Below are 22,300 nucleotides of genomic sequence, written 5' to 3' on the forward strand. Positions count from 1 at the left end.
ACTGTCCATTTATCATCTGTCGTCCCCCTCATCTGAGACAAGACGCCTCTTCCCTCGGATGTAACCCTGCCATTGACCACCCTTCTTTTCCATTTTTCTTTCTCTCTTCTCCAACCCTCTGATCTGTTCACCACGTTCCTGCCAAGATCCTGTAGCATTCGTTGCCCTCAGTGTTACACGTTGAAGTACGACGCGCAATGGAGGTCGGAAACGCTACCTCTGAGAAGGCAGAGGTTGAGAAGATTCAAGATGTAGCAGCAGGCAACCTCGGCACGGGCTCTGATGCTGCGATCGGATCCTTTGTCGATCTTGATGAAAAGAAGATTCTGCGCAAGGTACGTTACTTCCTATTATTGAACCAGGAATCGCCAGTTGCCTCGACCCTCCTAATACTAATACTGGTATAGATGGATATCCGACTACTCCCAATGCTTTCGGCCCTATATCTCCTTTCGTTTCTCGACCGTAAGTTGATCGCCCATAAACTTGATCAATCATTGCAAGACACATAGACAAGATCGCCCAGCTGACTGCGACAAGGCGGGAATATTGGCAATGCCAAAATCGAGGGTCTTCAGGAAGACCTCAACATGTCGCCGGGCCAATACAACTGGTGTCTCACCGTCTTCTTCTTTACTTATGCAGCATTCGAGGTTCCTAGCAACCTACTGTTGAAAAAGCTGCGTCCTAGCCGCTGGTTGCCATTGATCATGGTCTGCTGGGGTGTTGTGATGACACTCATGGGTATTGTCCAGAGCTTCCGCGGTCTACTTGTGGCTCGTTTGTTCCTAGGAGTGACAGAAGCTGGCCTATTTCCTGGTGTAGCGGTAAGTTTTACCTCGCGTAAAACTCTAACGACGTATTTTGACTAACACGAATAGTACTATCTGACAATGTGGTACTGTCGTGAGGAAATCCAGCTTCGCCAAGCACTCTTTTTCTCCGCCGCCTCCGTCGCCGGAGCATTTAGTGGCATCTTGGCCTTTGGCATTGGCAAAATGGACGGCGTTGGTGGTCTTGCGGGATGGCGCTGGATCTTCATCCTCGAAGGAATCGCAACTGTGCTTGTCGCAGTCCTGGCCTTCTTTTTCCTTCACGACTTCCCGGAAACTGCCAAGTTCCTTACAGAGGAAGAGCGCGCATTTGTTGTCCATCGTCTGAAATACCAAGGCCAAGTTGAACAAGCTGAAGTGGCACAAGCTGAGGAATTCGAATGGAAGTATGTTCGCGAGGCGTTTACCGACTGGCAAGTCTGGGTCAACATTCTCGTCTACTGGAGTGTAAGTCTTCCCCCATGCTCTCCAATTACAAGGTCACCATCTTCCATCTTGTTGCCAGTGATGCTGATATTTCCACTGGGAAACTTAGATTGTTTGTCCCCTATACGGCATCTCCCTCTTTCTTCCCACCATCATCAAGTCTCTCAAGTACACATCGAGTACCGCGCAATTAATGACAGTGCCCATCTACGTTACCGCTGCCGTCCTAGCTGTCGTTAGCGCCTATTTCTCTGACAGAGTTGGGAGGCGCAGTCCCTTTATCATTGGCTTCTTGTTGATGATGATAGTGGGCTTCTCCATGTATGTTACAGACACATGACCTCCCTCAACTCTTGGAACAGCACAACAAGCTAATGATTTGGTCCAGTTGTATCGCTTCAACTAACCCGCACGCGGTTTATGGCGGCATATTCATTGCAGCGTGTGCCATTTATCCTGCGTTCCCTGGTGTCATCACATGGTTGTGTAATAACTTGTCTGGGAGTTACAAGCGCAGCGCTGGAATGGCCATTCAAATTGGAGTTGGAAATCTTGGAGGCGTAAGTTGACACCAATCTTTACGTCCCATTCCTGGACAGTGTCCTCGTTGCTGACACACCACCTTTCTAGGCTATGGCATCCAACTTTTACCGTCAGGCTGATAGCCCTCGATTTATCCTGGGACATGGCTTGGAACTGGGCTTTATCTGCCTGGGAATCATCGCCAGCTGTGTCTTGATCTTCACCTACAACACCATCAACAAGAAGCGTGCCCAAAAGCTGGCTGATGGAGAGGCAGCGAACTTTACGCCAGAGGAGTTGTCAGCTTTGGGAGATAGGGCCATCACGTTCCGTTACATGTTTTGAGATTTAGCCACAAGTCGCTGTCCTTCCTTGTGTTGCAATTGGGAGATAGACGGGTAATAAAACGACATTGTATTTCTGCCACGACTAATTCGGCGTATCTGCCGTGCATGGGACTCTAAATGAAGAACTAACAGACATGATAATGGCCACATTGTTTCAATACACCTGCAATAAACAACAAAAATAAGATGGTGGCTCCTACAAGTAATTATCCACTCTCCACGAACTCCTCTTCAGCGTGATGATATCAGCCCATCAATATCCCGCCGACAAGGATAATGAGCAGAGCAATGATGCAAAGGTGAGGTGTTGGCTTCGAAACACTGTTGACTAGTGCGACGTGAGGAAGTGATGTTTCGGCTGCCGCGTCGTTGGATGGTACAGAAAAACTTGCTCCGGAGGGCCTCGGCAAGACAAATATGCTTTGTGTCTGAAAGTTGCTTGTTTCAACATCGTGGCCGGAGTCAACCATTGATTCCGCCACCTCGTTGCCACCCATGGTCAATTGGGCGTTGCTGATTGAGTCTGTAGACGTCGCTGCAGCTGATGCGGCCGGTTGCCAGACAGTCATGAGCATTGTCTCAGCACTGAACTCACCAGGGCGAATGATTTTGACCATGACTGAACCCATGGATTCATCCTGCTGAGCATCTGGAGTGACTGTTTCCTTGTCACCAGATTCGCATGTGGTGGTTGATGGTCCACCATGTCCTGCTGGACGTGTTGTGCTTGTGGTCCGATTGCTTTTGGCAGTTGGCCAAAGAGTGGTTTCTGAAGGCTCAGCTGTCTTGCCAGTGGGTTTGCCTTCTGCTGTTTCTACAGCCAGAGCATCTGTTTGGCTAGTGTGTGCTGGCGATGTTAAGCTGCCTGGCCCGTATTCTGGAGCCTGCACTCCAGAGCTGTGACCTTCCTGCGGAACCGGCTCTGCGCTCGATTCAGGTGGGCTCGTCTCATGGGCAGAGACTTTGGTAGAAGATTGTTCACCAGAAGGGCCATTGGTAGAAGACGGTTCACTAGAAGGGCCATTGGTAGAAGACTGCTCTCCAGAAGGGCGTTTGGTAGAAGATTGCTCTCCAGAAGGGCTTTTGGTGGAAGAATGTTCTCCAGAAGGACCTTTACCCGAAGATGACTCACTAGCTCCTGCATGTGAGTATTCTGGGGGATTGGCGCCGGATGGCTCTGCTGGTCCGGCTGATGAAGGCGGAGATGGTGGCACAGGATGGATGGTAGATGCGGGTACCGATTTTGTCAAGCTGGTAGCAGCAGGAGGGGCAGAGGGAGAAGGCAGAGAAGATGGTTGAGCCGCAGTTGCGGGTTCCGCGGTTTTGGACACTTGAGAACCTGGGGTTGGTTCGGCTGACATCTCAGTATCATCTGATGCCGAACAAGTCCTTGATACGGAAGTTGAGGTTGGGGAAACAGGTGCGGGCAAGACAGCACTGGAGGCTGCTGAAGCCTGAGGTTCGTCACCACCACCGGTTTGATGAGAAGGTTTACCAGCGGAGCTGCTTGAATCGCCAGACTGGTTGGGGTCATGGGGATCTAGACCGCCAGTGTCTTGAGAAACAGTAGAGCATGGAGACGTAGAGGCTGGGGATGAAGGAGTGCCTCCACCTGGAGATGCTGAGGGCGTAGATGTTGCCGCAGGGCCACCGTGCTCACCGGGGCCAGTTGACTGTGAAGGAGCTTGTCCATCATCAGGACCATGAACGTTTGAGGATGCAGAGTCTGGAGGGCATGAAGATGTAGCAGTATGATGAGCAGTTGTCTGGGTTTGTTTGGCCGAGGAAGATGGAGTGGCATTGCCGCTCTCACCGCTGCCGTTCTCACCAGTGCCGTTCTCACCAGTGCCATTCTCACCAGTGTCGTTCTCACCAGTGCCGTTCTCACTCTCACCTTCACCCTCATCCTCACCAGCGTCGGGAGTGGGAACTGAAGACTGTGGTGCAGGAGAAGTGACGGGCGTAGAAGGAGAAGGGTGAGGGAGAGAGACAGTGACAAGACCATCAGATCCGGAATTGCACTTCAAGTCAATGGAGATGTCAAAGGACAAAGTCAGATGGTCAGAATCAGGTTGAGATGCACCACCAGGCGTGCCATACGCAGGGGGAATCGATGGGGTGGGGAGATATTGAGGCTTCTCCAAATTGGCGTGCTGGACCTCAATGGGATGCAGTGGTCCAATGTTCATGCCCAGCCTGGAGCATGCGAGGACAACGTGCGCCACTGCCGGGCCATATTCATCCTGCGGACACGAGCCGATGAGACATTGGAAGAGAGACTGTGATAATCAAGTTGTTAGTACCACCGAAGACCAAGTGCAGGCGACCAGATCGAGGGTGACTGACGTTTGTCATGAGCTTGTTTCCACAAATGACCTCGAGGCCAAGTGCTCCCTTGTCGTTTCTGATGTTCGAGGCACAGTTGACAGCACATCCTGGAGGAGCTGGTCAGTAAAATCCCAGGATCAAAAGGAGGAAGCACAGGTTGCGGTGTCACTCACGTGGTGCCGCGTTGTTGACGTCGCAGAGGCCAACAGAGAGGCAAGCAGCCAAGACAGCCGCGGCGGAATCAGCACGCATATTGGCAGCGAGTGAATCAAAGCGAAAGTGTGTTTGTGCGTGTGAAGAATGGATTGTCGCGATTAACGATAGTCACCAAAAGAGTTCCAAAAAAGGGCGTGAAGATGCGTTCCAAAAAAAGAGTGCGTTGGTGATGCTCTGGTGTTGAATGAATGGAAGATGGTGAAGAGGAGGAAAAACAAAGGAAGAGAAAAGAGGGGAGGAGAATAAAAGAGAGACGATGGACAGTCGCCTGCCGGAGGAGGAATTGCAGGGAAAGAGCCTCGCTTGACGTATTTGGATGACGCAACTGGGAAGAATTTGGAGGAAGGCATACAGAAGAGAAAGGAAGGAACAGACACTCCCTCAAGGTTCACACAAATAAAACAACATGGAATACATCGTCAGTGGTACCATCAATAACGCGCGCATGTCCATTCGTCTAGATCTACCAAAGTAAAACTCCATTACAACTGTGAATAAAAAAGGGGAGCAGCGGGGAAGAAAAGACCCGTCGTCGTCGTCGCTGTCCGTGATGCAAAGTAGATGTGAGCTGCGTGGAGCCGAGACCAGCAAAGTCGTCCAGTTCCAATGCTCGACAGCCTCATTAATAGAACAGCAATGCCAATGGCTTCTTCTCGTCGCCATATCGATCCTTGAACTCCTTCCGCGCAAGGAATCGCGCAAGCGGCATCATGGTGTCTTTCATGTCCATGACGCCCCTCTTCTTCTGGTCAATGTGCGAGGCATCAACGACCAGGCGCTGCAGCTTGTCCAACGACAATGAACCTGCCACTGGTCAGCCTTGAACATGCCCAATTGTGTTTCTTTCTACTGTGGTTGCTGTGGAAATCAAAATGGCAGGCAGCTAGGTACTTACCATTGTCGATGAGCTCCATCAAACGTGCTGGCGTGCCGACACCAATGCCAATCTTCTTGTTCTGCAGTAGGGCGACTTGCTCCTCGACCTTCATGTGTTTTGCAAACTGTGACAACCATGTGAGCACGAAAAGTATGTAGAGAATGATCAAATGGCTGCAACTCACCAGCTTCGCGACCAGATTATCCTTGCCTGAGAATTTTCGTACAGCTCTACATTGTACATGTCAGTAAGCGGTCCATTCATTCAGTGAGAGATGGGTGCCGGAGGTTATGTACCTGGTAAGATCTGCAGCTCTCAAACCTGCACCAGCAACAATAATAGTATGGGGCATGCCATTCTTCTTTTGCGCCCTCGCCAAGCTCTCTGGATGCTCTGAGAATTTCTCGAGAAACTCTGGTAGCTTTTCCAGCGACCTGGTTTCCTCCCATGAAGTGGTGTCTGTGATTGAAGGTGCTTCAACAATCTCATGTTAGCATTGATGGAAGATGAACCAGCCAAGACATGTTGGAATACCTGATATGGCCAGATCCGAAAGCTCCACGGGACTCAGATCAGCCCCGAATCTCGCTAGCTTCTGTGCAAGATAGTCGGCCAGAAGCTGGCCATCCATCTTGGAGAAGAGCGTGTTGAGGCCAAGCTCAGTGTTGAGGCTCTCATCGTCGACGGCGTGTTTGGACTTTCTCTTTTTGGCCTTTTTGGCCGGAGCCGCCTCTTCCGCGGCTCGTTTCTTTGAATTTGACATTTTGTCTGGTTGTGATTGAGATTGATGTGATTGAGAGCAGCAATTTTTTTTGAGACGATAGTGGAACTTGACCAAGGTGAGAATTTTGCCGGACGCACCGCACAGTGTGTCAAATTCTCAGTCGATGGCAAGTTTGTTAGCGGGGCCCTTGATTGAATACAGTGCGACACTGTATCTCACCGAGAGTGTCGACAATCGCTGCAATCCGTCACACGAGATGGATTTAAAACATTATCATACGAGTCTCAAAAGGGCCCTGAGCGATTACATCTTACATGCATTCTGCTACATGGGCAAGTGAATCCGTTCACAAAATCATTCATGCGAAATCATTGGTCTCAAATTCATATTTTCATGTTTATCAATGTCAATTAATATCTTCGAAGATCAAAGGATCAGCTCGTTGACATTCTCTCCTTGTAGTTAAAGATGAATAATTCCACTCATTTCGAAAGCGACACGTAGTGCCTCAAATCCATGCCAAAACGCCATACTTGAAAGTTCAAAAAAATAAAACAGAGCCAGAGAAATGCAGGCAGAAGAAGACCGCGCAAGTGCTCTTAGAAGATGCTGTTGACGATGTTGCTACCAATCGACGCACCAGCACCGAAGATGGCCGCGTTACCAAGCTTCTTGCCAAACTTCTTTCCGTACTCGCCAACCTTGCTGCCTTCTCCGTTTTGCTGCTGCGACGGCTGGCCGCCCTCAGCTATCGCCATGGGCGGGACACTGGCATTGTAAGGGTTTTGCTGCGCCGGAGGTCCCTGCTGGACCGGGTATCCGTATTGCGGTTGCGGAGGGTAGGCCACGGGAGCGGGCATAGGAGCCTTCTGCTCCTGCTCGACAAAGACATAGTTCTGGGGGAAGATGCCCTCCATGCCAGTGCGGTGGTTGCGGCCCATCCACCAGTCCTGGTTCATGTACTCGTATACCTCGATCTTATCGTCCTTTTCCAGGCTCAGGTCACGAGCATCACTGGCATCATAGCGGTATAGGGCTCTTGCATGCGCCAAGACGGGCTTCCCAGCTGGAGAGCGCGTGGGGACGTTGGGAGCGGGAGTATCGTCATATGAGGGCGGCGCGGGGGAGGTTCCGTTGACGTGGAGATTCTGAAAGGCCTGAACAGGAGCCTGAACAGGAGGCGTCACAGCTGCTGCCGGCTGAGCAGGAGTTTGGTTCGCAGAACGAGCGGCTCCGGGAGCAGCTCCGCGAAGAGGAGTTTCGGCTGGCAGAGCGGAGTGGATGGTGTCGAAAGCGGCTTCGTCGATGACGCCTTTTTCGAGGAGGCTCTCGAGCTCCTGTTCAACGTCAGTCGTGTTATTCAGCTCAAGTAAGTGAGAAGGGGGGAATGTTTCCCATCATAGAGGTAGTGCTCACGTTCTTAATAGTTCGAAGAGACCGGTTGGTCTCCATGATGGTCTGGCGGTCCATGATATTGGTGGCGGAGGAATGCGCGGAATAAGGCTTGAAGATCAAAGTCGCTCTGGCGTGCTTGTTTTTGATTAAGTAACAGCCTGGAGCTCTTTGAATCTGAGTCCTCAATTAAAAACAAAGGACTAAGCGCTCGAAAGAAGGAAAATGTTGCTTCGAGCGCCGGTACTCCAGGAAGGACTGCGGTAGATGCAGGATGTAAGAACTGCAGGGGGTGGAACGATCCTATGAGTGCTAAAGAATAGGTGGGAACAATGGCTGTCATGGCAGCAGAATGGAGTGCTGGTAGTGGCTGTGCTGCTGCGAATTACGCGGAGCGGATTCGAGGGGTTGCCGGATTGGCATTTCGGGGTCTGGAGACTGGCCGAAAGAACGAAGCCACAGTAGCTGGAATGACGACAGAAAGGGGGACGTAAATATTGGCATTACATGGAATGAAAAAAAAATCAAATGAACGAATAAATGTCCAAATGAATAGATGATAAACAGAGCCAAAGAAGAAAAACTATCAGAATCCCCAGCCGCAGGTAGCCATTATTTCAATTACATGTACTTGTTCAACATCGAGCCAGAGATGCTCAACTCGTACCGAAAAGGTACAGTACTGGAGCCCCAGTAAATCGGCCCGTGTTACCGCTTGCGTGGCTCAGTAGATCGCTGCATTTGGGGAGATTTATAGGCGAGGTGGTGTGGTTGGCCCTGAATTCGCCACTGTCTGGAGGCAACCCAGCGCCACCAGGATTCTCACCTCCAGTATCAGTACCAGTCAGTACATGTTAAACAGCATTATGGAATCATCTGGATTGAAGGCACAGGCCACAGAGTCACGCGAGAATATTGATTATTCAAGTTTGTTTATACTCATTTTTTTTCTTCATTATTATTTTGGTACTTTTGTTTGGTCTATCTGACCTTCATCATAAGTTTAGGTACATCAGAGTTTTCTTCTACTTTTGCGCATCCCCAATTTAAACAACAAACTTGCTCTCCTTGACAGCGTACTTGTCGACGTACTCATCCACGGTCATGGCCTCAAGCTTCTTGCTGTCCTGGCTGAGCTCAACAAGCTCCTTGACGGTAGCCTCGGAGAAGTGAGGAGTCAGGTGGCGCTTGTACTTGGCCAGGATGACGGGCTTGGCCTCCTCGCGACGGAGACGGTGGCCCAGAGGAGCCTCAACAGCGACCTCGTCAAGGATGGTGCCGTCGTTGAGCTCAACGGTCAGGGCGTTGGAGATGGTGCGCAGGGCAGGGTCATGGTAGTCCTGGGTGTACTGGGGGTCCTCAACACACTTAATCTTCTTGCGCAGAGACTCAACCAGCTCGGAAGTAGCAGCCTCAGAGCCGTCAACGTAGTCAGTAGCCTCGAGACGGCCGAAGACGAGCATGACAGAGGCCATGTACTGAATGCAGTGGTCACGGTCGGCAAAGTTGTCCATGGGCTTGAACTGCTTGTCGATGATGCGGATGCAGGCCTCGTGGGTTCGGCAGGTGACGGCCTTGATGTCGGCGGCGGACTTGCCCATGGCCTTGAGCTGGTGGTGGATCTTCTCAGAGGCCTCGACGGCAGTCTGGGAGTGGAATTCGGCTAGTTTTGAACTTGTTAGTCTTTTGAAAAACGCTTCTGCAATGGAGCGTCATCGCAACTCACCAGGGTAGGAGACCTTGAAGAGGACGTTCTCCATGACGTAGCTGCCGTAGGGGCGCTGGAACTCGAACTTCTTGCCCTTGAACAGGACATCGTAGAAGCCCCAGGTGGGAGCAGACAGAACGGTGGGGATACCAGACTCGCCCTTCATGACCTTGAGAGCCAGGTTGACGGCGCGCTGGCAGGCATCACCAGCAGCCCAAGACTTGCGGGACATGGTGTTGGGGCTGTGGCGGTAGGTTCGCAGGCTCTGGCCGTCAACCCAGGCCTGGGTGACGGCATCGGCAATCTGCTTCTCGCTGAGGCCCAGCATCTTGGAGACAACAGCGGTGGAGGCGACCTTGACCAGGACAACGTGGTCGAGACCGACCTTGTTGTACGAGTTGAGCAGGGCCAGGCAGCCCTGAATCTCGTGGGCCTTGATCATGCCCTCGAGCACGTCTCGGATGGTGAAGATCTTGCCGCCAGCCAGGTTGCCGCCGGCCTTGTTGGTACGGTTGATCCAGTCAGCAACGGCCAGGATGGCGCCCAGGTTGTCAGAGGGGTGACCCCATTCAGCAGCCAGCCAGCAGTCGTTGAAGTCGAGCCATCGGATCATGGCGCCAATGTTGAAGGCTCCGTTGACGGGATCCAGCACAAAGGGCGTGCCAGGAACCTTTGTGCCATTGGGCACGACGGTGCCAGGGACAATCGGGCCCAGCAGCTTGGCGCACTCCTTGAAGCGGAGGCCCTCAAGACCGCAGCCGAGGGTGTCGAGGAGAATCCATCGAGCGGTGTCAAACTATGGAAATGGCGGTTAGAAGCTGAAACAAGGTCTGTATTTTCTCCCTCTCTTCTCCTCTCGCTCTCGCCAGCTTTTGATTCTCCTGTAGCCACCTTGGGAGAACCCAATTGATGATGATGGCGGGGCTTGAGACAAAAACGGCCATTGTTTTTTTCGTGTTTGAAAATGAGGGGCACCCCGACAGGCCCGGCAAAGCTCGCAGGAGGGGCAACAAACTTACAGCTAGCTCAGAGTCAATTGTCTTGTTGGCGACATAGTCGGCAATGTCCTTGATCTCAGGATCGTACTCGCGAGAGGAAGTCATGATGGGCGCTCCAGAAAGCTTGGGGATTGAAGTCGAGAAGTTGCTGCGCGAGGCGGGGGCCGAAGTCACAGCAAAGCCGGAGGAAGCAAAGCGACTGGCGCCGATGGAGGCCGAGCAGAGACCACTTGCGGCTCGCGACTGGACTCGCAGCTTGGATGCTGATCTGAGGCTGCGGGAGATGGCGGACATGTTGAGGCCAGAGGAGGACAGAGCTTGTGTCTGGTGCCGACGGATTGGCTACTTTATCCCGTTCAACAAGACCCAGAAAGAATGATGGGAGAAAGAGAAGGAGGAAGGGGAGAGAGAAAAAAAGCTTCCAGCCGCTTTGTGAAGGCGTTCCAACTCTCCATGAGCCGAGCTTGCACCCCTGGCGGACTCCGCCAATTTTAACTGCTGGCCTCTCACTCAGCCGTCAAATGCCGTCCGCACCATCCTCGGCTAAACCAAGCCGATCTAGCAGCTGGTGATGGTGGTTTAGTGGCATCTTGAAATCTTGGGGCCCCTCTCTCACGCTTGTGGGAGCCCCGGAGCCGGAGCGTCGCCGGCCTCTTTCACCTCGGTCATGGCGAGCGACGCTCCGGGCGACGGAGCAGGTGAAGCTCGGCTACTATCACGTCGTACCGGGCTTCGGAGACGCTGCAAATGGAGCCGGTGGCCGAATACGAACATACGAAGTATGCAGCTTCGAGTATTTGAGTGGTTTCTGGCATGTGCTGTCGCCTCCCGCAACCGGTGTTGTGTCCCTACAAGATCACGACATTCTTGTCCCACCAGCTGTAATACAACTATTTGGGGTTGACTACTTCCGTATATCGATCCGGTTCAACTGTTGATTTCTTTATCACCCCAATTAACAATAGGTACTCGTTGTCGCCAACTCTGCCTCGGCATGATTCTCTTCGTCCATTTTTCAAGCAAGGTCCTACCCTAGAGCCCTGTAGATCCTCTAAACGCTCTGCTCAACACGATTCATTCTCGTTTACTCGAGTCAAGACTACATGTAATTGAAGAGATGCTGAATAGAGCAAAAAGAGATATAGAGTTGCAAAAAACAGTTGAAATGGCAGATGATCAATTTCTCATAGCAAGCACTACAATAAACCAGTAACAGCAGAGTGCCCTTGCATCAAACCGTCCATAGTAATCCCATCAATCTTCGTGATCATCTCCGCAGGCAGTATTCCAAAGCGCCGAGCAAGCAAAACCCATACTACATTTATCCATTGTTTCAACTTCCTCCACCAGATGGCTCACCCCATCTCCCATGGTGGACGGACAGTATTGTATAGGTCGGTACATGTATTCTGTTCGTGCGACCGGTTAGCCATTTTGGTACGACACCTAGGCGCAGACAAGATGACTTACAACATGCTCCGTATTTCTCATTCTGTACGGTATCCTCGCTTCACATAGGCGGCCCCGGCAGGATGGGCGTTTGAATAGAAAGCATGTGCATCGGGCAGATGGTGCATTGGCCCTCTTTTCGTTTCTTCGGCATGATTTGCGGCGAAAGATACATCTTTGGATTCTGGCAGACGGGATCGGGCTTATGCTCGCTTATACATCTCTGAAACACTACGCACTTGATCAGATGAGGCGGAACAGGTAGGCAGTTATCATAAACAACCGCCGCGACAGTATAGTAGCACATGATGATGGTTGTGATGATGGTTGTGATGGTGGAAAGGAAGTTCCAAGTTGGATGTGAAATCAAGTATGGTGAGAAGTGAAAAACAGTTGGGAACCAGCAGAGTCGGTGACCTTGGGCTGACTTCTATTAAAGATGGACAAGGATGGAACGCATAGCCGCTAGTTGACAAACATAGCGTCAAGACATGCTCCTCAGGCAGAATGCGAGGTCCCTGGGCAAAAGACATCAATTTCAGCCCTCACCACCCCAAGAGCAGGACCCCCGGTCTGTCAAAACTTTGTGACAGGAGCCAAATCTAACCCCCTACTCCCGGCAATGCTTTCCCGTGTCCGTCCAGCTTCCCAGTGATGGGTGTTTTTCTTTTTCCGATTCTAACTAGCAATCAGCCATTGTCTCCTGGAAATTTACGTTAAAAGCGTCATGCCAGAAAAACGATACACCCTGTTGGTGCTTGATCGTGGCTCATGATAGCGCCGTCACTCGCCTCCCTTTGATTATTTACATCCTAGTATGCTTGAAAGGGAGGGATGTGAGATGACGACAGCCAATACTGCTGCCTGTTCATCGATTGTTTGAATCGAGATGCCAAACCAAATGCCTCTGTCGTGGCCAGCCCCAGCCCCCTTCTCATGGCTCAAGCTCAGTGTCCGCTTGTGGACAGAAATCGCCGGGGTGTACATCGGACTGACCTCCGACCAAACTACCATGAGCTGGGGGTGGTAGAGAAACCGGAGAGCAGGCACATCGATAATGGCTAGCCCAACAAAACGCAAATCTACCAAGTGCCTGTCAGTAAGTGCCATAGATGGGGCGTCTGCGTGGGTGATCGCCGACCTGGCCTGATCATGACTCAATAACCCATGGACCTGAGTCTCTTGTTGTCTCTGAATGATATGGACATGCCCGCGTACGAGCGGCAATGCACGCGTGGGTACCCAGTCACATTGGAAGAAGTCTCCGACCCGCTGCTCAAAGTGAAATAGTCTGTGGCGCCAATGTTAGCTGGTAGACACTGCTGCAAAAGGGTTGACTGGTTTCAAGGACCAGGTTCGGGCGGCTGGCTAGCTAGACGTCTGTCTGATAAGGTCGCGGAAGCATCCGAGTTGGATGTGTGGATCGCTAGAACACTGGATAGGTCATTTTTGTAAGCTCTTCGTTTTGTATACCAGTAGGCAGTACGGGGTACTCTGCGCTCTTTGGTAAGGCAACCATGCTAAACTTGACAAAAGAGTAGGAGAGATAAAGCAAGTCTCACTTGATTTGGCCCAAGAGTCAAACATGGAGGCGCGTGACGGCAAAAAGGTGGCCAGTGCGGACGGCAGCAGCCCCCGATTTCAAGGCGGCCGAGTACCTGGCGAGGCAAGATTGGCCACTCTCGGTTGCATTATGCGTTGTCATTAGCTGTTAGGTAGGGAGAGATTGGTCCATTATCGCATATGCAGCTTTCCAGTTTGCTCTGATGAAACTAGTGTAGACATGCGTGGTTAGTCTCCAAGTTGGCTGATGCGAGAAACAGCTGGGTATGAGCAGCTGTCTAGTAGCCGTGAATAGCCATTCTGTTTGTTTGGGACGAGACTTACTCGTGCTGTATCTTCCATCTCTGTATAATGAACAAACTGGAAGTAACAAGTATGAGGCATGTAGACTTTCTTGAAAGGACAGAACCAAGAGTCTGCCAATCATCTTTGTCATGACCAAGGCGTAGTACCTACCTTTACACCTTTACAGAGCCTGCAACCACTCAGTGGGCAGACAACAACACCGTGGCTCATAGACAGCTCCAGCAGAATAGACAACCGAGTCTATCCGTAAAGCAATCCCATGAGACGGCCTATGGCGTAATGCAAAGCGGAACCTCGATCCCTGGCGCTCAGTCACGAGGAGTTTGCAGTTGTGGCTGGCGATGAATCAAGCAAGAATACACGAAGATCTTGTCCTCAGGTAGCACCAACCGCACGGGGTAAAGCTGCAAAGGGTCCTTTCATGGCCGTGCCACACAGCCTGGGAGACATGGGGGGGTCATGTCTGGGAGTACGTCTTTCTCAATCGTATGATTCTCGACTACAGGCGTAGGAGAACCACGGGGCGTTAAACCAGTCTCATAATTGGGCACTTCGTACTCTAGCCCCAATATGGAGACTTGTCTCCGGATGCTTGCAAAAATAGGGCACTAGAAGAAGCCGACTTGTCGCTCTCCTCCCTAGTACGCCTAGATGGTAATGCCGGCAGCATCGGCCGAGACCGACCCAAAGCTGTTCAATCCTGGAGCCATCCTATTGAGCAAAGTGAGGCTGATTTAGGAGACCAATTACCTGTATCTTTCCGTGCCGGCCCACACAGACCAGGCCTCTCTCTGGTCATGGAGATGCAAGCCGAGACTCGGTGAGGAGGAGGATCATGGCTTGAAACACGGGTGGAGAAGCAAACCACGGCTCTCTGAAGTGGTTATTGGGCGACATCAGCCATGCTGCTGCACAGGAAGAGAGCCGGCCTTTCGTATCTGCTGGCACGGCTCTCTATCCCCTGCCGGGCAGCTTGGTGCGTCAGGCTCTGGCGTGTCATTGCGTCGAGGAACAAGGGGGTGGCAGAGCCTGGTCGAGGGCCGGAAGTCGATTATCTGATCCTCGGATATTGCTCCATGAGAATCGAGCGAGAAAACAAAGCTTTACTCTAACGGTAGATAAGAACGAGACCGGGCATACAGGCCTGGGCATTAGTAGACTTACTAGCTGCAGTAAGGACAGGTATATGTGCATAGGTTAGTAGGTATGTGAAGCCGGGGCTGAAGTTGATGGAGGGAAGGCCGCAATGCTTACCCGCACTGGTATGGCCGGCCAGCCGCGTTTCCCCTCTTTGTTTGCAGCTCCCGTCTCTAAGGCTTTGCCACACCTCCTCTCCAATAATAGAACAAAATCAAAACATTGAGCCTTTTTTTGTTCAAAAAAAGGAAAAAAGAAAGAAAAAAAGTTGTGAATCATTCATTAGGAGGTTCTGGTGTGGTGACTGACTGAGGCCGCAGTCTGGGCGATGTGGTGGAACGGAAAGGTGGGGGAGTGGCATTTTTGTCTCACCGCGAGGAAGAAAGGCGCGATGTGAGCTGTTCCCTGCAGAGAGGTTCAGTGCCTTAGGCTACAGCTACTGTACGAGTACATGCACCAAGTACATGTGCCAGGTTGCATGAAAGTTGTTCTCGCCCTCCGCAGCAGCAGTTCTCTCGCAGCAGGGCGTGTGCGTTAGAAGCACAGAACCAGTTAGAGACCCCCCTCGCTTCTATTGTCGGGCACCAGTGCTGGTACGTGCATACGAGCCCAGTACATGTACCCAGTCGGCGAGACACAGCGGCAAGGGAGGTTTCAGCTGCCTCCACGATGACGGCGAGGCGCAGGTAGTGAGTTTGCTTCAGGCGTGATTGCGCTGGAGCTATTGATGCCTATAGGTCTAGTAGGTACCTACTAGCAGGTGGCTTACAGCGGGTGGCCGTACTCGTACTGGCACAGGCCAGGCATGGGAGCAGCGGGTGTCTGGCAGGTACCAGCTCGCTGGGCGGTCAGCAAGAGGGAGAAGCTGTGCCATACAATATTTGCAGAGATGGCATGGACCTGAGCCCGACCTGTGGTGGGTAAGAGACCTGGAAGATACATGTACATGTACTCCGTACTTTGTGAATTTTGCAGCAGACGCTCTATCGATGTAACCGGAGAGGCCGACTGCCCATTGCCTTGCCCACCAATCTCTGGGCCGCACAACGGGGGGATAAATTTAGTAAATGCACCAAGTACCTGTAGCTTATTATCACTACGGTGTTACTACTAATTCATGCTTGTAAGAATTCCGTGCCACTTACAACGAAGCTACGCAGCCCGAATGCGACGAGTCTGATCATCCGATAGACGCCTTGACGCCCTAGAAACACAACTTTAAGGCAATGGCGCTAGAAGTAAGTGGGCGGCTAACGCGTACCTGGTACTAGTATAGAGCAGATCCACGAAGTGGGCTGACGGCCCGTCCTCCCGAGAGATAGAGCCCAGTACGCCTACTAATAAGTTAGTAGTAGTGGGAATTACGGAGTATAGTTTATAGTTATGCCTTATAATGAATTTTTGAGCCATCTATAACTTATGGGCGTTGTAAACGATTAAGCGAGTATTAACGCCCTAAAAAAAAAACGAATATATCAAGCACACAAATAGACGCATCTGCACCTGATATATTCCACAATGCATTATTTTTTATACCCAACACACACACACACACACACACACACACACACACACACACACACACACACACACACACACACACACACACACACACACACCCAGCATAAACATGTGCTCAAACTACATATAGTACTAAAAAAGCCCCTCCAGGCTAACGCAAGCCTCAATGTCTGGATCCTAAGACATCTCGACCCACTCTTCCCATTTCCCGGGCCTCACCACCAATTGGCGCCTCTCGATCTAGATTTCCCTCATGGGGTTCTGGAGATCGTACAAGGTACGTACCTGCTTGTACCTCGCTCTCATTTTTCTCTCAATCCCGCCTCATATCAGCAAACCTTGCCATGTGACAAAAGTATGAAACTGCCTAAGCCCGGAATCGCCGTCATGCCCAGTGTTTTGCTCAGCTGCAGCAAACTGTTTGGTGAGAGGGGAAAAAGGAGGTGTGACGGCCATTTGCATGTGAGGAGTGAGGAGTAAAAGGTCTAGAGTCTCAATGGCTGCACCTCCTCCCCAACTCATCACAAACCTCCTCCACTCCTCCATCTGCAGCCGAGCTCTGGGCCGGCATCCAAGTGGTCAAGGCACTCACACTTGTACCTTTGTTCGTAGTTTTCTCCTTCCCAGGGGTGGATGTAGTGAGGCGCTAGACAGAGGCGAAAAGATGCCAAGCCCTTCCCCCCACCTGGCCCAATCTCATGCTGTCTTGCCCGCAGTTCTTGTAGCGTCCAAGTTGGCGTGATCGTGGCCATACAGGTACGCAGCCAAGGCAGCCATTTCAGCCGCATCACGGCTGACAGACACGCGCTATCGCGTTTTCCGGTGCTCTAGTTGGCTGTGCCCCCTGCGCTGTTCATTTACCATGCTGTCAAGGGCGTACTAGATTCGCTTGGACATGTGTCCGGCAGCAGAGCGCGAGTCCCCCGGAGCAGCTTAGCTTCCACTAGTCCACAGGGGAAAACAAAAAGGCAGAGAAAGGGAGGGGGGGAGCCAAAGAGTCTCCTCCTGTAGTGGCCGGCTGGCACTGGTTCGCGCATCATGCTCCATGTAATGCTGTATGTACATCTGGCGCTCGGACACATCTCTCGGTACACAGCAGCGTATACCCTGCTAGTAGCTAAACAGGACGATCATCACCTCTCGCTTGACGTGAGAGCAAACATGTTGATTGAACTGAGATGTTGAGGCTCTGGTGGCTTTCTGGGAGGATATAAATGAGACGCAGCTGCTTTTCGTGAATTCTGTTCCTTTTCTCATCACGCTAGACCATACTGCTTTGGCGTTGTCACTGAATTTTTTTTTTTGTTCGTATTCAACCTGCTAAACACCAAGTATTTCGTCCTTCTTATTCTCTTCTGTCCAAATTCCCCATCTGGTTAGTTGCTAATCGCTCGCTATCTCGTTAGCCATCCTTCTTAGCTGCCGTGCTCGCCGCTGTCTGCGTCCCCGCAAGGTGTATTTTGCGTACTGTGGCCCGCCTTCAATCAGGTAAAGGAGCATCTGCTGGCCCTGGCTTGAGTAGACTCCAATCATTGCATCTCCCCATCTTCGACTAGCCTTATGGCAGATGCTGACTCCCAGCTGATCGCAGAGACCGTCCGTTAAACAAGCTTCCGATCTTGTACACCCTCCGCACACTTGGCACACCTTGTCACACCTTGTCAGCTCTTGTATCTCTTTGCAAGGATGTCTGATGAAAGAATGTCTGATGAAGTGATGTCCGATGGAGTGATGTCCGATGAAGTGATGTCCGATGAACGGATGTCTGATGAAATGACGTCTGACGAAATGACGTCTGATGAGATGACGTCTGATGAAACGATGTCTGATGAAACGGCGTCCGAGGAAACGGCGTCTGAGGAAAGTATCGGCGTTCTCTTTGTGAGGCGAGATCTTAGACTTGCCAACAATCCCATTCTTCACCACCTGTCCGTTGACATCCCCGGAGTCATCAAATACACCCCTACCCACCTTTTGGTAGTATATGTCCTGCCTCCCGACCAGGTTGAAACCTCTGGCCTCCTCAAGGCTGGAGAGGCATCTCCGTACCCTCCAGCACTTTCGGAGAATTCTCACGCCTGGAGAACTGGTCTCCACCGTGTCAGATTCCTCGCAGAGTCGGTGTGGGATATGAAAGAGAGTCTCGAAGAGTTTGGGATGGGGCTGATTATCCGAGTCGGAAGTTTCCCCGAAGTCTTGGAGAGCATTAACTCTCATTATTCCAGACTGAAATACGGCCCTCAGGTTTCCGAGGTGTATATTGCCAAGGGATATTCTGTGGATGAGCTTAGAGAGGAGCGAGAGGTGTTTGCCACTTGCACTTACCTCGGGATCCGCTATGTCTCATTCGATGATCGCAAGCCGCTCGTCAACCTGTAAGTTGATCCAATGCGAGAATTGCCCTGTGTGTGCTGTCAGCTTGCTAACCATTGAATCGTGAAAATAGAAAGGATACCCCTATGAGCCTCATGGACAATGTGCCTGATGAGTTCTCCGCCTTTGAGAGCCAAGTTGACCCTTTGATTGATGGCGGTGGCGCTTCTCTTCAGGAACCTACCTGGTTGCCCCCTTTCCCGAACCATGTGCCCATTCCCCCCCAGTCAGGCCCATTCGAGATTCCCAATACACTGGTGGGACTCATCCAAAAGTTGGTCGACCCTGTGCGACTCGACTTTTCCTTCTTCAATGGGCTCGACTTGAATGGTGCGATGCCCCTGACCCGCTGTGTGGGCGGAGAAACACGTGCTGTTGCGCAGCTGCGCTACGTAATCAAGCAGGGCATTGCAACGCGGTTCCATGAATCGAACGACCTGGAGGACAGTCAAGAATGCCTCAGGCTTGCGGGCTACCTGTCCTTTGGATGCATTACAGCTCGGCAGATCCACGAAGAGCTTTTGAAGCTGGAGAATGGTACCGAGCCCGATTACGAAGAGACTGACGGCTACAATGAGGGCGTGACTCCCGGAACAAAGGCACTCCGAGCTGAGCTACTTCGCAGGGACTTTCTCCTGGTGAGCTCCAAAAAGCATGGCCCCGACCTGTATGACATCAATGGCTCTGGGCCAGGGCGAAACACCAACATCGTGTGGAAGTCGCCCAACCCCGCGAAAGCCAGGCCTGACCAACAGCCTTCCACTCTCTACATCGACGGGGTCATGGTGCAGTTCCAAGTAGGAGCCACGGGCTATGGCCTCGTTGACGCAATCATGAGGCAACTCATCTTCACTGGGCATGTGGGCACTCGCTCGCACAAGCTCATTGTCAACTTCCTCGCCAAGTTTGCAGGCATCGACTGGCAAATGGGTGCGGAGTGGGTGGCTTCCCTGTCCTATGATCACGACACTTCCCTCCAATGGTATACGTGGCAACACTATGCCGGGATTGGTCCTGACCTCAGCGGCCGCGAGGCGGTCGTCTCTCCTGTCCATGAAGCCTTCGAACTTGACCCCAATGGTTCCTTCGTCCGAAAGTGGATGCCAGAGTTGCGGCGCCTCACCAGGCTATCGAACCTTTTCCAAGTAGGCACTACCTCTTCGGAGCTGTTGCTGCGGTTCGGCCTGCCAGGGCATGTCATGGTCACCAACCCGGTATCGTCTGATACTCTCAATCTTGGTCCTTCAAGCCAGCTGAAGACTGAGACGCTGCACCCTAGCATCTTTGTTCTTGAGCCTCAAGGGGTCGTGATTCGAGGACCATATCCCAGGCTTCTCCAGGTCCAGCCGGTCTTTGTTCCGGTACAGATTCAGGCCCAGTCGGTCTTTGTTTCGGCACAGATCCAGGCCCAGCCAGACTTTGTTCCGCCACAGATCCAGGCCCAGCCGGTCGTTGATCCGACACAGAATCCACAGCTTTATCCGCCAACGCCTCCGGGGCTTCCACCTCCTCCCCCATCGTACTTTTGGTTTACTGTCCCAGGCACCGAAGGACCTAACCCACAATATTATCTTGCACCGTATCCACAAATTGTCCGAACTCTCGGAGCCATTCAATATACACTTACTTGGTTTTATCGCTACGTGTTCAACTTGACGGTTCTTCTAGAGGAAAACAGAATGAATCAATCACGAGGACAGACGCCTCTTCAACAGGGCATGCAGATACAGGGCATGCAGATAAACGGTAGCGTCGTTCGTCATCCTGCTCATAATGCAGCCCCCGCCCCGAGGACAACAAGTGTTTCTACCGAAGCCCCTACAATTCTTCAGGTGACTCCAGTCCTTCAAACTCCTCGAAGGACCCAAAGCCTTGCTGAGCCTGCTCGTCTTTACGCTGCTCAAGAGTTGCGCGACGCCAGTCAGGCACCTCCAAGTGCTCCTCGAGCGCCTCGCGCCGATTCTGGGACATCTTGTGCTCATCATCAGGCGCCTCCAAACGCCCCTCGTGCCCCTCGTGCAGATTCTCCGCCTTCTTCTTCTCAGGCACCTGGAAACGCCCCAGACGCCTCACGAGCGGATTTCCAGTCTCCCCAGGCCCCTCGAGACGCTCCCAGAGCCCCTCGTGCACAGGTTCGGCCATCTCAAGCACCCCCCAATGCCCCCATCGTCCCTCGCGCTTGTGTTCACCGGTCTCAGGCTCCTTTACCCGCCCCCATCGCAACTATTCAACCATCTCGAGCTCCTCAAGTTCCTCAAGCTCCTCAAGCTCCTCAAACTCCTCATCTTGGATTTGAGCCGGCTCGAGCTCCTCCTCAAAATGCCCAAAGGGCGCCCCGGGCGGAATACCACCCATACCAGACTCCTCAGAACTCTCCCAGAGGACCCCCCAATGCAGACTACAGGTACCAACCCTATCAAGCTCCTATCAATGCTCCTACCGCTCCTCGAGCGTACCGTGCAGATTCTTGGCCAGCTCAGGTCCCTCAAATGGCCCCCAGAGCTCCTCGAGCAATGCAATATACCCCATTTACTCCTCCCCAGACTCCGCAGGTGTTTAACCATCCTCAAGCCCCTAGAATTCCAGAGCCGTCCTCTCTAGCCGGCGAAGCGGACATATCTTCTCGTTACGGTTCTCAAACCCCCTACAATGTACCACCTGGTCCTCCCGTTCAACCCCTCTTTGGACCAGCCACCTTTACCCCCCCGGGCGCCTTTCAGCTGATGGACGCATCAGCATACATTCAAGTGCTGCAAGATTATTATCAGTGGCGCACCTCGGACCCGACCGTCAATGCTTGGTACATTGGCCCTCCCGAGCCTGAAGAAGTGCTCCGGCATGGCATGATACTTCGTTTTCTGGACAGTTTACCCCCAACTCCTCCTAATCCTGCTTTTCCTCCTGACCCTCCTCAGCTTCTTCGCAGAACTCGTCGTCGTCGAGGTACGGCTCAGACTTCTGATGACTACGGTTCTTCTAATCAAGCTGGTCAATCTGAGGAGGCGGGAGCTACTAATGTTGCGACTCAGGACGCCGAGTCTGCTCAGGGCAGACAAGGCAAACGGAACAGACGCGGCAGACGCGGCAGGCGTGGTAGGCGTGGCAAGAAGGGTGGCAAGGGCGAAGAGAGGAATACGACTCTGGAGGCTCAAGATGAAAAAGGTGAAGTAGCTGTGTTGGTTGAGGATGCAATTGTTGAGGAAACTGAAAAGGTTCAGGAGGAAGACGATGAAGAAGTGACTGGCGAGGCTCAGGATGGAAACGATGAAGTGACTGGGGAGGCTCAAGATGGAAGTATTGAAGTGACTGGGGAGGCTCACGATGGTGTTTTCTAGTTAGCTGGGCTTACACAGATTGTTTGCAAAGTGGGCAGGATATGGTTTCTTTGAGTATTTCTTTCGGTCGGTCTCGGTTTGCAAAGGTTTGCACAAAGTATTATTAGACATGAATCATTACAGACACTCGCTACAGAGTACCTATCTAGTCTATAGTACAATCACCTCTTCTCCTCTCTCTCTCTCTCTCTCTCTCTCTCTCTCTCTCTCTATTCGGCCTAAGATGCTACTGTTGTTTCAATTGT

At 52.0% G+C, this 22,300-nt stretch overlaps 8 protein-coding genes across 8 annotated transcripts; 4 read left to right on the forward strand and 4 right to left on the reverse strand.

The window, feature by feature from the left end:
• Window positions 1–197: 197 nt before the first annotated feature.
• On the forward strand, window positions 198–2,126 carry TRIVIDRAFT_191312 (uncharacterized protein; the record flags this gene model as incomplete). The annotated part of the gene is made up of 7 exons (XM_014101314.1): window positions 198–335; window positions 408–465; window positions 541–827; window positions 882–1,280; window positions 1,369–1,580; window positions 1,648–1,819; window positions 1,890–2,126. 7 exons carry the CDS (start codon window positions 198–200, stop codon window positions 2,124–2,126), a joined length of 1,503 nt encoding a protein of 500 aa, XP_013956789.1.
• Window positions 2,127–5,294: 3,168 nt separating this feature from the next.
• Window positions 5,295–6,312, reverse strand: TRIVIDRAFT_29209 (uncharacterized protein; the record flags this gene model as incomplete). Its single annotated transcript, XM_014101315.1, has 5 exons — window positions 5,295–5,476; window positions 5,568–5,673; window positions 5,734–5,779; window positions 5,846–6,023; window positions 6,084–6,312. 5 exons carry the CDS (start codon window positions 6,310–6,312, stop codon window positions 5,295–5,297), a joined length of 741 nt encoding a protein of 246 aa, XP_013956790.1.
• Window positions 6,313–6,660: 348 nt separating this feature from the next.
• Window positions 6,661–7,908, reverse strand: TRIVIDRAFT_71281 (uncharacterized protein; the record flags this gene model as incomplete). Its single annotated transcript, XM_014101316.1, has 2 exons — window positions 6,661–7,610; window positions 7,690–7,908. 2 exons carry the CDS (start codon window positions 7,741–7,743, stop codon window positions 6,873–6,875), a joined length of 792 nt encoding a protein of 263 aa, XP_013956791.1.
• Window positions 7,909–8,596: 688 nt separating this feature from the next.
• On the reverse strand, window positions 8,597–10,731 carry TRIVIDRAFT_81669 (uncharacterized protein; the record flags this gene model as incomplete). Its single annotated transcript, XM_014101317.1, has 3 exons — window positions 8,597–9,328; window positions 9,392–10,169; window positions 10,393–10,731. The coding sequence occupies 3 exons, from the start codon at window positions 10,663–10,665 to the stop codon at window positions 8,712–8,714; spliced, it is 1,668 nt and encodes a 555-aa protein (XP_013956792.1).
• A 3,490-nt stretch (window positions 10,732–14,221) lies between these two features.
• TRIVIDRAFT_216064 (uncharacterized protein) lies at window positions 14,222–15,117 on the forward strand (the record flags this gene model as incomplete). Its single annotated transcript, XM_014101318.1, has 2 exons — window positions 14,222–14,795; window positions 14,939–15,117. 2 exons carry the CDS (start codon window positions 14,592–14,594, stop codon window positions 15,050–15,052), a joined length of 318 nt encoding a protein of 105 aa, XP_013956793.1.
• Window positions 15,118–15,480: 363 nt separating this feature from the next.
• On the reverse strand, window positions 15,481–16,653 carry TRIVIDRAFT_60573 (uncharacterized protein; the record flags this gene model as incomplete). Its single annotated transcript, XM_014101922.1, has 6 exons — window positions 15,481–15,547; window positions 15,596–15,906; window positions 15,972–16,030; window positions 16,088–16,160; window positions 16,438–16,467; window positions 16,633–16,653. 6 exons carry the CDS (start codon window positions 16,651–16,653, stop codon window positions 15,481–15,483), a joined length of 561 nt encoding a protein of 186 aa, XP_013957397.1.
• A 1,515-nt stretch (window positions 16,654–18,168) lies between these two features.
• On the forward strand, window positions 18,169–19,958 carry TRIVIDRAFT_28006 (photolyase; the record flags this gene model as incomplete). The annotated part of the gene is made up of 2 exons (XM_014101319.1): window positions 18,169–18,722; window positions 18,794–19,958. Coding segments are annotated over 2 exons (1,719 nt in total), but the record flags the coding sequence as incomplete, so codon positions are not given.
• A 374-nt stretch (window positions 19,959–20,332) lies between these two features.
• On the forward strand, window positions 20,333–22,233 carry TRIVIDRAFT_216066 (uncharacterized protein; the record flags this gene model as incomplete). Its single annotated transcript, XM_014101320.1, has 3 exons — window positions 20,333–20,852; window positions 20,919–21,124; window positions 21,292–22,233. 2 exons carry the CDS (start codon window positions 21,040–21,042, stop codon window positions 22,053–22,055), a joined length of 849 nt encoding a protein of 282 aa, XP_013956795.1.
• Window positions 22,234–22,300: the final 67 nt, after the last annotated feature.

This window comes from Trichoderma virens, assembly GCF_000170995.1.
Source record: "Trichoderma virens Gv29-8 chromosome Unknown TRIVIscaffold_6, whole genome shotgun sequence".
NCBI lineage: Eukaryota > Fungi > Ascomycota > Sordariomycetes > Hypocreales > Hypocreaceae > Trichoderma > Trichoderma virens.